Genomic DNA, 12,094 nt, shown 5'->3' on the forward strand with positions numbered 1-12,094 from the left:
TACACAGCAATTCTTGAATCCCCAACACCTTAATGGTACACTCACTGGCTTGCACATTGTAAGCATCTAATTAATAACTGTTGGATTGATTTTAAGACTTCATATTTAAGTTTAACTAGTAGGTTATAAAATGTCACCAAACTAAATAAAAGTTACTTAAGGAAAATGCTATACTAGAGACATGTTCAAAAGCAATTTGGGTTCACAAAAAAACTTAACTTTTCATTCAAAAAAACCAAGAGGAAGCTATACGCCTGTGCTTGCCACAATGATCGTGAACCTACCTTGTAGTTGTAAGAGTTTTGTTAAAGTATTTTCCTATTACACTAATTTAGTCTATCCATTGTCTCATTTTAGCTTCATAACCTTAACGAAATAAAATTTACTATTTTACCAATAAAGAAATTAAGGTACCCAAAGTCACAGCTAGTCAACTGCGGCGCTGTAACAGACCTAATAACTAGCACTAATTGAGAACCTCCTATGTCCATTACCTCATTCAGAAGTAACCTTCAAACTGAGACCTGAGGTAGGTATCAGCCAGGCAAGGTAGAAACTGATCCAGACAGAAAAAAACAGCATATTTAAAGACCCAAATCAAATAAAATATGACATATTTCCAAAACTGAAATTCAAATAGGCAACCCACTCTACAGTTGAAGCTGGTTTATGGGACACTGAGTCCATTGTAAGATTCTATTTTTGTATAATTTAAAGTTTCTACAACTACTCCTACAGCAAACAATATCATTTCCCTCTGCAGGAAAATAAGTTACTGATTATTCCTCTATAATTCCTATACCACTCACTATCTTTCCCCATCATTTGGCTGTCTCATACAATAACTCTTCCCAAACTCAAGATCCTTCGCAAAAATTAAAAGACATGCTGATTTCCTTCGGTGCAGCTTTTCTTCAAGCAGGAGATCTGTCTTTCTAATATATGAGATTTGGGGATAACGAAATAAAGTAAAGGGTGAGAATTTTAAAAGGAAAACAAATGACAGAGCAGGCATCGTTTATATAAAAAAGCCTTAGGAAAGGGTAAAGAAAGTGAAGGAAATGAAGCCTACACCTTAGAAATAACCTCCTACATCCTTCAGCAGAGACAGCTGAGAGCCATATGTAACAGGCACTGATGGCCTATGTTTCGGCATGAATTTATTATAAGCAGAACCCTCATCATGAAACTGCTGTGTACTGAAGAAGGCCAGGCCGAGCACATTACATGGACTGCAGGAAGCTAACAACTTCAAATCATAAAATCAGAAAAGTATTTAACATTTAGTGGAAGAACAGAAAGGAAAAAAATGCCCCTAGTTATGTACTATCTGCCTGGTTGCGTATTACCTCTAATTGTGTATTAAAGCAAGACAAATCAGTAAGCATCCCCCTGAAACTGAAGTACGGGGGAGAGCCTGAAGTTTCCACTGCACAAGAGCGGTGCTGCGCTCATCACTCCAAATTTAACAAGAGTACAGAGTCCTTCATCTGTTCATGGGCTACCTCAAATTCACTAATCCTATTTTCTATAGTGTGAAACTTTGAACCACGTCTAGCACCAGGATTTTAAGAGACTTAATTCCCATGGTTAAGAAGAGACTTTCATAAATTACTTATTATATTTTGTCTCTTCAGTACACACTAAGTCACTTAAGGCTAAAACTATGTCTTACCACTTTTAATCCCCTCGATGTAGTCTACATAGAGTAGATGCTCAATAAATGTTTGATCAGTTAGCAATTAATTAAAAAAAACTAATATATGTCAAGGAATTACTCTAATTATAAGGAGGCTTCTGAGTACAGAAAAGACCTGCCCTCAAGGAATTTATAGTCCCTTCTCTTATACTGATATTTTATTGATATTTTTAATATGCTATAGTTTGGGGGGTTTTGGGGGGGCAGTACACAAAATAGCTATTGCTGCTGTTTAACAGCCATCATTTCAAAGGTATGCCAGAATTTCCATAAACTTCCACTGACATGAAAAAATCTTCTCTGCAAAGACTATTATATAAACTGAACCAGCTCCATCCCTAGATCTATTTATGAATGGGATAATAATGATTAGAGAATAACAACACACTCAAATAGGCATCAGTACCGAATATATTGCTTATTAACTGGAAAGAAATAGGATTATGGCATTAGCAGATCAAGGAAATAAAACAGAGAATATACATTTGAATATTTGCAAGTTTATAAGAGTCAAGCAAGTTAATTTGCAGAATTGCAGAATCTGTTTCAATTTGGCTAGAACAAAAAAACAAATCCTAGAAGCAAAGAGTAGGGATAAATTTCAATATGGATAATAGGAACATACATTGAATGTCTAGAATCAAGAATTACTTGGAATTACTCAGTCCTTGTATCAAATATGTTTACTCATGTTGCAGAAAAAGTGGTATAAATTTATACACATATAGACACACTAAACTTTAAAGGAAGAGATACCTATAGGAATGAATCAGTTTCTTTAAAAACTATAAATGGATGAAAACATCTAAGGAAAATTTGATGCAAAAAAGCCATTCTAGAAAAACATAAGCCAACAAAAGCAACAAATACAAAACACAAAATACTAGGAGAAAAAAACTGTAAGAAATAACAAAGACCCTACCAATACATCAAATAGTAATGTGCAACGTGACAAGTCATCGTAAAAAACAATGTCGTTAAGTTTAGCCCTCTTACATTACTGGTGGGAACACATGATGGTGCAGCCACTGTGGAAAATGGTTTGATAGTTCCTCAAAAAGCGACACACAGAAATACCAGTAATTCCATCCATACCAGTAAATCCATACACCTAACGGAGTATCCAAAACAGGTCTTCAAATAAATATCTGTACATGAATGTTCACAGCAGCACTATTCACAATAGCCAAAAGGTGGAAACAAACCAAATGTCCATCAACAGATGGATGTATAAACAAAATATGGCATAATAATACACTGGAATATTATTCAGTCTTAAAAAGGAATGAAGTACTAATACATGCTACAACATGCATAAACCTCCAAAACATTATGCTAAGTGGAAGAAGCCAAACACAAAAGGTCACATATTAGATGATTCTATTTACATGAAATATCCAGAATAGGTAAATCCATAGAGCAAGAAAGCAGATTAGTGGTTGCCTGTGTCTGGGGGTGGAGGGGTGGAGGGAAGGAGGAGTGACTGTTCAACGGGTGCAGGATTTCCTTTGGATGTGATGAAAATGTTTTGGAACTAGATAGAGGTGATGGTTCTACAACATTGTGAGTGCACTAAATGCCACCAAATTGAATACTTTAAAATGGTTAATTTTATGTTAATTTCACCTCAACAAAAATAAATAAATAATATATCCTCCCTGCAAAAATTCAGTTCAAGAATAGCTATTCTTCTTTTATTGTTTATAACATAAAATACTAAAATTGTTTTCCAGAGATTTCTTTATCTGATTACCAACCTTCTTTTCTTCATTCCTTTAAGATACACATGACTAAATCCATCATTCCCTTTCTTCTAGCCCTTTCCCTATGACTCAGTTACCCTTACCCTAGCCTCACTACCCCTCATCAATCCCTTTCCTTTTGCCCTGAGAAACCCTAGTTCTACTGTGAGTCACCTCTCAGTTAACCTACCTTTCTGTCTGTGGAAAGATAAGCTTTCTTTTCAATCTATCAAGCTTTTCAGTATGTTAAATCTGAAATGACAAGAAGCTACCCAACTGGAAATATTCAGCAAAGGAAACCTGAATTCAAGAAAAGTGGCTGATCATCATGGACACGTTAGTGTTTCATGAAACACCAGGTATGATGTCAGGAGAAGGCAAATTAGAGAAGGAAGAATAGGCTAATGCTTCTTTTGACCTTCTGTAATGTTATGCCTAACCCTGGATCATTTGGATGATTTGTCATCTTGCTCCAGGCTACCAATTATTACCGGAGAAAGTTATAAAATCCTTCAAAGTGAGTTCATTATAAGTTCGTATTGTTTCAATTTTGATTTAATACTACTAAGCAATCCTTTTCTTCTCTTATTGTTGATTCGTTAGCACAATGATTTCCAACCTATGAGTTTCAGACTCCTGGGGAGCTGCAGAATCAGTTACCACAATGGGTACCCAGAGACGCGCATTATAAAACTGTCTCCCACATATATACGTTAATAGTTTTCAAATGTGTAGACAATGTTGTGGTTAATAAAATACAAAGTCATGTAAGAGAATACTGAATAGGAGCGTTTTGGTAACATGCATTTTCTCAATTAACTAATATTAAAAATATAACCAGTCATGTGGGGGTCCACAAACTCCTTTGAAGTAAAAGAAGCTGTCATGGTCAAAACATCCTTTCTATATTCTAAGCTTCTAGGTATCCTTTGCCCACTTCCACTTTCATTTTCCCAAGAAAATCAAACATTCTCATATATTTTCTACTTCAATCCATCTGAATTTATTCTTTCTTCTCTATATATATTTGATAATTTAGCAATTAATGGTGTGTCTCTTCCCTTTTAAGACTAACTCAGACATATATATCTGATCCCATTTCTTCTTCAAAAAGAAGGAGAGATTTTCCTTCTACCTAAAAACCTCCCGTATTCTGACAAAACTTTACTTGATTCTGCTCTATGTTCCAGCTGCTCTTCTATTTCTTTTCTTCCTTTTGCTGTAAATTCTCAGGATTGGCATACTACAGCCTGAGTCAGCCACCTGTTTTTGTAAATAAGATTTTGTTGGAATAGCCATCCCATTTCTTTAGGTATTGTGGCTGCTTTCCCACAACAGGGGCAAAGATAAGTAGTTAGGAGATCCTATCCCTAGGAAACCTAAAACATTTCCTATCTGGCTCCTTAAAAAAAGTTTGTCAATCTCTGGGGCTCCAAAGCAGGAACTATATTCAATATCGTCATTTCCTCTGAGTACAAGTGGGTGCTATTAAAGGTTCTGGAGCAGCAGTAAAGTACCATGAGTAAAGGGGCATTTCAAGACCACTAGTTTAACAAGTGTGCAGGGAGGATATAAAAGATCATTCAGGAAACTACTGCAAGAGATTAGGCATTAAGGGAGACAAATGAAAGGGACTTTTTAGCGGAATAAGCATCAAGACTAGATGACCATTTGTAACAGAGGAGACAAAGCTAACACCAAAATTTCAATCCTCGATGATGTGGCTCAGAATTTGCATTCTATCCTACGGTCTACTGTAGACTTATAGCTCTTCACAGTTTTCTACCTTACTGGCAGTGGAGTTCCTAAAATCTTAATACTGATTCCATACTTTTCTGTGTACCAGGCACTCCCCATGGTTGCTACCTGGCTAACTCCTAGGTAAGCAAATCTCTTAGGAAAAGGCAGTCCCAACGGAATTGGCCAAATGAGAGCAGAGGACCAATGTCAGAGATGGATGGAGTACTCACCTGTGGTACCAAGCAGAGAGAAGGAAACTAAGATTTCAGGTCCAGAACTGGCTCTAGCCAAACAGGAAGAAGCAGCTATGAATTTGCTTATAGCAGAAGCAGAGTGTCTTTGATATTCAGACATACTCTGTCTGATGTTCAGACAGACCACCACTAGAGTAGGCAGTGGTAAGAGAGTCCCATGAGAAACAAGCCAAAAACCAAGACCAAAAGGTGAGGAATTAAATGGAGCAGACCCTATTGCTCTCGTCTAGGAAAAACAGTCTTCCTTATTAAAGATGACACTATTTTTCAAAATGGCCAATATGATACTAACCTTCATTAACAGACTTTTCACATCCCACAAGATTGAGAAGGATATCATCATCTTTATCATCAACTTCACATCCCAGCAGCATCCAACTTTCCACATTATCGCTTTCAGAAATGGTGCTCTCTTCCTCTTCACTTGAACTGACCTCTATTATCATGACCTCTCGGATCGTACCAGACCTCTCTTTGGGTTTAGGCTTCTCAATATCCCTCTTGCATTTCTTATCAGCCAATTCATTAGAATGAAGAGAAGCAGGAGGACTGTGGGTCTTTTCTTTCGCTTGGACTCTAAAGTTCTTTCTTGTACATCTATAAATACTGTCTTCGTCAGACAAAGTGATGACCTCTGACCCATCTGATAGCTGGATGACCTCACTATCTGAAAGGATAATTAAGTTCTTCTGATTTGGTTTACTACTGGATGATTCAGAATTCCCTGAGTTCTTCTCTTCATGTTCTTCCTCCCTGATGACATTCCTAAGATCTTGGGCATAATGAACTTGGCTGTAGAGCTGAAATTCCACCTCACTATCAACACTCAGTTCACTAGATGACTCTTCACGATAAAGGTCATCTTCATACGCTTCTATAGTTTCATAACCACCAAACATCATGGAAAGTCAGTAACCTTGATGCTGTAAAAGAGAAAGTAATATAAAGAATGTATTTTAAAAGCTCAGATCGTGCCTATTTAGTGCATAATGATATCACTCTTAGAACTAACTTCTGTGAAGGCATGCCTTTTCTCAATGACATATTAAAATACTTTTTCCTCTTAGAGTACCTTTTTTCAAGGATTTCTAAATCCTGTTATAACCTACTCTAATAATGCCCACCCCTCTCAAGTGGAAATTACTACCAACAAATTGACTTATAGTTATTAACAGATCTGTCATATTCTGCAGGTATGTTGGAAAGGAAAAACAGGTTGAGATCCACTGCTTCAGACACCAGACTTTTTCTCCAAAATGTTAAAAATGGCAAAAATATTTTAGGTCATTCTTGCTATCCCATCCATTCTTCACCTGTTCTCTGGTTCTGGTTCTGAATCTCATCTTTTCAGGTATACATTCTCACATAGGAATACCACTTCAACTATGACTAAAATCCCCAACAGGTAACAATTGTCATATTTACTGTTTTGGTGTAAATTTTTATTCTCAATTAAAAAATTAACCTCATGGCCTTCTGATCCTTAACCAAAAGAACACATAAAAATATCTGATAAACGTTGTTTACTTCCATGCTAGCTATAAAGATGTGTATGAAATACAAAGTTACTAAGGACCTATAATGGAGGCAAACTCTTAGCTTTGGGAGCACTTTACTCTCCTACTGTGAGCATATTAAACCTACTCATCCTTCAACTCAGCTTAAATATCACTTCCTCGGGGCAGCTTTCCCTGACCCACCAGACCAAACTGTGTCCCCTTTATAGGCTCCCATAGCACTTTACATTTCAAAACACCACTTTTCTAATTATGAAGTCGGTATAAATCTCCCACAAGCACAGATCACACACCCCAGGGGGAGAGGAACTATATGCACTTTGTTAAACAATGGATCCCCAAAGCCAAGCAGAGTAACTAGTATTCAGCAGGACCTCGATAAATGTCTGCTGAATGAATGAATGAATAAATGAACAATATCATCCGGCATTTGTTCTTCAGCCCTGATAAATCTAATGTGCCTAAAATATGAAAAGAACAATGGGATGAATTTTGCAGTTGTCTCCAACTATTCTGACTACTCTCATAACATCAACCAAACATCTACATGATAGATGTTTTAATTAGTTATTAATGCAATGTTGATCAAAATGAGCGCTCTGGAAAAATAACTCATGTTTATTCAAAAATCAGGGACAGCCTAGAGAACAATAACAATGACAATTTATTCCTTCTACTCCCCTTTAGCTATAAAGATATAATTTAGAAAAACTAGTCATTTTCTTTTCTTTTTTGAGGAAGATTAGCCCTGAGCTAACATCTGCTGCCAATCCTCCTCTTTTCGATGAGGAAGACTGGCCCATGGAGGTTAGCATCCATGCCCATCTTCCTCCACTTTGTCTGTGGGACACCTACCACAGCACAGCATGCCAAGTGGTGCCACGTCCACACCCGGGATCTGAACCAGTGAACCCCGGGCCGCTGAAGAGGAACATGTGCATTTAACCGCTGCACCACCGGGCCGGCCCCTAGCCATTTTCTTAGTTTACCAATTCTCTGCCCAAAAATTCAGGATGTTCTGATGGTAGTTTTGGTGACAGAACCAGCTTACTCCAAGAATCAAATGAATAAGAGCCAAAAGTGCCCCACACTCATGTTGGAGTTTTTGTTTTACATTAATAAAGAAACAAACTTTTGTTGTATACCTTAAACCTACACAATGTTTTATGTCAGTTATACCTCCATAAAGCCAGGGGAAAAAAGATGATTAAGTTCTGAGTTAACAATACTGTATTGTATACTTGTTGAAATCTGTTAAGAGAGTAGACGTTAAACATTCTCACTGGGGCTGGCCCAGTGGTGTAGTGGTTAAGTCTGCGTGCTCCACTTCAGCAGCCCAGGGTTTGCAGGCCCAGATCCTGGGTATGGACCTATACAACGCTCAGCAAGCCATGCTGTGGCGGCATCCCACATACAAAATAGATGAAGACTGGCACAGACGTTAGCTCAGTGACAATCTTCCTCAAGCAAAAAAAAAGGAAATTTGTGAGGTGATGGATGTGTTAACTAATCTTAATGTGGTAATAATTTCACAATGTACATATATCAAATTATTATGTTGTACACCTTAAACTGAGTGTTATTTGTCAATTATTCTCAATAAAGCTGGAGGAAAAAAAGAAACCAACTTTCAATGCCTTTTTTCTTCTGAAAGGTACACTATACCTGTTCCCTGACACCATCCCTCAGGTTGCTGTGCGCTGTTGTCATACAAGTTGAATGTGGCTGTCTGAATAAAAATGCTCATAGCATTTCTCAGTTCATATTGAAATGTTAGCCTCAGAGGAATTCAAATAAAAGACGAATCCTTTCCTTTTTATTTAATAGGTAAATTAATTCTAAAAAGTCGAAGGAATTATGCTGCCTTCAAAATCCTCACTGGATCCATCCTGAGGATCCAGTGTGGACTTAAGATAAAACATAATTCCGGTGCAGCACAGAAAAAATTAAAGAGCTAAATTACAGAGTTACGAATTTGAACTACTCTTGGAGCCATCCCAAAGGAAAGGGATTAAGAACAGAGCCATAGGCACACCTGAGAATGTATGCCAAAAATAAACTACAGAAATATAATAAAAACTGACTTCCATGGGTCTAAGGGTTTATCTCTTTCCCTGAAATGTAGAAAAATGAATTTAACAATTTAGCCCCTATAGCCTTTTAAGAGGATTTTGTACTTTCTGTACCTGAAAATTGTGCTCAGCGTAACTTGTTCTTCTATTTATGTAGTTTATGTATGCCAGGGCTAAGGTTTGCCTGGGGCTGTTTTGGTTTGTTACCACTTTAATTACATTCGAAGGCATTTACTTTTTTTTTAAAGAGTATACTCGGAGGATGAATATGAAATAAATAAATACATGTATGTCTTGATTCAGAAGACTTTCTCAGCTTTTTGATCACTGCACACAATTCTCGAGCTTATCTAACTAGATAACACAAGGTGCCTATGAGAGTCACAGAATTTTAAATCTAGACGAGATCTTTCCGATTATCACACACAACCTCCTCAATTTACATACAAGGAAACTGAGGTCCAAAGAGCTAAGGAGGCCTTTCCAAGGTTACGTGTAACTGGTTAAGACTAGGACTGGATTCCTGTTTCCTTGATTATCAGCCAAGTGCTAAGATTTTTTTTTTTTAATTTTAAAAATAATAAAGGAAAGTTTAAAAACCTTCCTTCAAAGCTATATTTGCATTGGTTGCAACACCTAAATTTACCTCCCAAATATCCATTTTACTTCCCAGCAGAGTATAAAAATCTCTGAGAGGCATTTTATTTGGAAGGAAAAGCACACATCTGAACTGTCAGTTTACCATCCAAAAGCCCCCCAAGTTGGTACTCAAAGATTACAGCAATCCCATGACCAAAAAAATGGTTTACATAAGAACCTAAAAGGTCAGTTTGGGAATGAAACTTATCTAAAGAATTCAAATGGCTTAACAAATATAAAACAGCTATAGAGAATAACCACAAAGGCTCTCACCATTCAAAATTGGGAGCAGTACTCATTTCTTGAATTTTTTCAAACTAGACTACTTAAGGCTTATTTAAGCTTTCAAAATTTACTATACAATTTTTAAGCCAATATTTCTGCTCTAACAGTCTACCAACTAGTCATTCCAGACCTTTTGTCTATTTCCTTTCAAAGAACTTTTAGCCTAGATGTTTCTTCTTGATGACCTAGGTATCCATCTCAAGGAGATTTATATCAAATTCACAGCCTGATTTTAAACCCAGTTTTCATTGGAAAGTGATTAATAAACAGCTTATTTTCAACCTAAAATTTCCTGGTGAGCTATCCTGACAGTGACAGATTTGACCACTATTAAGACGACTCTAGTGTTAAAATTTCTATCCATTCTCCAAACGTGACTTTGACTTTGAAGCAAATCTGATTGGGGCAGAGAATCCAAATGTGTGAACAAAAAAAGAGGAAGACAGAATACAAGATGTTGGTAGGAGAAAATTCTGCTAAATTTATTCATACTACTCCAGCTGTTCTCGGGATATATCAAGTCTTTTTGACAACTAAGTCTATCTCAAAGCACTTCCTCCGCCTTTCCCTCAGCCCCTTTTCCTTTTGCCACAAAGCATCCTACCCTTCTGTCTAACGTACAATCCTTACATTTCTTCCTCGGTTCGTTCCCCGCCGTAAGATTCTCCTGAAAGCAGCAATGCTGAACTTTCCAAAAGCCTAATACTACACACAGCCCACTTAAGTCTTTGGAGGTGACAGCCTAGGTATTCAAAACACAGAGTCAAGAGTTTTGGAAGGACCCTGAGAGAGTCATTAAGTTGAACGCTCTCATTTTACACAAAGAGAAACCGGCTCTGAGTAGCTTATTTATTCACTGAGCCTAAAAGAGCTCCCCATTGAACCCTGTAATGTGGAACGAAGGTAAATCCAGCCTAAAGCAGAGACGTCTGGGGCAGCAGCGACGTCTGGAGCAGCGGCGCCGGGAAGCCCGGCCTGCTGCGGGCGGCCAGCCGTCCCCTCCGCCGGCGGCTCTCCGAGCCGGGGGTCAGCTGCCGGCTCCCGGGGCGGGGGGCGAACACAGCCCAAGGCCCCGCTTCCCGCGGGGGAAGGAGCGCACCTCCCGGGATTCTCCGCCACGCTGCAACTGCGGCTGCGGCTGCCGACCGCGCAGGGGGGAGGCGGCCCAGGGCAGCTCGGTCCTCACGGGCCGGGCTCGCTCTCGCCCGGCAGGCCCTCCGCGTTAAGGGACTGACTGCTTCCCTACGAGACAGGGACTCTTGGGCATGAGGGAGGCAGACAGGCAGAGAGGCCACCCGCGCCGCGGCGCGGGCGCCCGGCCCTTTCCAAAGCGCGGCGTCAGGCCTCCGCCGGGCAGGGAGGAGGACACGCCAGCCGGCCAGCCGAGCCGCGTGAGCCGAGCGCGACTGAGGGGCCGCGAGCCGCGCCTCGCCACAAGGGGACAGACGGGGACGCGGAGGCCGGCGAGCGAACACGCGCTCGTTCAACAGCCCAGCGGACGAGGCGGAGGGCGGGCAGGGGTCCCCGGCTGCGGGCGGCCCGGGGTCCGTCACACACATACTCACTGCCGCGGCTGCGACCAGGAAGCACCAACCAGGAACCAAAACGCGTAGAGGGACGGGGAGGGGCGACGACGAATGAGCTAAGGAAGCCGCGTCCGCGCGGCCCGGGAGGAGGGAAGGCACTTCCGGGGAAAACACAGCTCCCGGGAGTCGTCTTCCGTCCCCGCCCACCCTCCGGACCTTCTGTGCGCATGCGTAATAACTGTTAACCCGTTCTCTTCCTTGCTGATAATCTTTTGGTTTGCCTTCCTTGCTTTGCTCCTTCCCTTTTCATGATTTCTTTCAGAGGTACCTCTGCTGCACCTGTGATGGGGGACGCTTTGCTTGAATTACTTGCATGGGAGAGATTGTATTTACCGAGCAAAACCAGAGAGAGTTCGCACCCTTCTGTGCCCGCGAGAAAAACTACCTCTCCCATGATGCCCCTGGGCAGGTTTCAGGACCGGGTCCGCCTCCTCCTCCCCCGACCTCGGGTGCTCTCCTTGAGCCACGTGGCGCGGGAGACCTGCCGAGGCCCAGTTACGAGACGAGGGCTAGCGCGGCAGGCAGTTTGATAAGTGGACTGGGGAACGCCAGCGAGGGAG

At 40.3% G+C, this 12,094-nt stretch overlaps 1 protein-coding gene across 4 annotated transcripts in view; it reads right to left on the reverse strand.

Annotated features, from left to right (window-relative positions):
• The window catches only part of ZCCHC7 (zinc finger CCHC-type containing 7), a 228,910-nt gene extending 217,248 nt beyond the window's left edge, over positions 1 to 11,662 (reverse strand). Inside the window, exons 1-2 of one of the 4 annotated variants that reach the window (XM_070519172.1) lie at positions 11,514 to 11,648; positions 5,728 to 6,358 (exon numbers count right to left, since the gene is read on the reverse strand). In XM_070519172.1, the coding sequence (XP_070375273.1) occupies positions 5,728 to 6,337 (610 nt within the window). In that variant the 5' untranslated portion in view covers positions 6,338 to 6,358; positions 11,514 to 11,648. Of the gene's footprint in view, positions 1 to 5,727; positions 6,359 to 11,047 lie in introns of all 4 variants that reach the window. The other 3 variants (XM_014861146.3, XM_014861147.3, XM_070519171.1) reach the window with 3 other exon arrangements.
• Positions 11,663 to 12,094: the final 432 nt, after the last annotated feature.

The sequence above is a fragment of the Equus asinus genome, chromosome 10, assembly GCF_041296235.1.
Source record: "Equus asinus isolate D_3611 breed Donkey chromosome 10, EquAss-T2T_v2, whole genome shotgun sequence".
In the NCBI taxonomy this organism is placed as follows: Eukaryota; Metazoa; Chordata; class Mammalia; order Perissodactyla; family Equidae; genus Equus; species Equus asinus.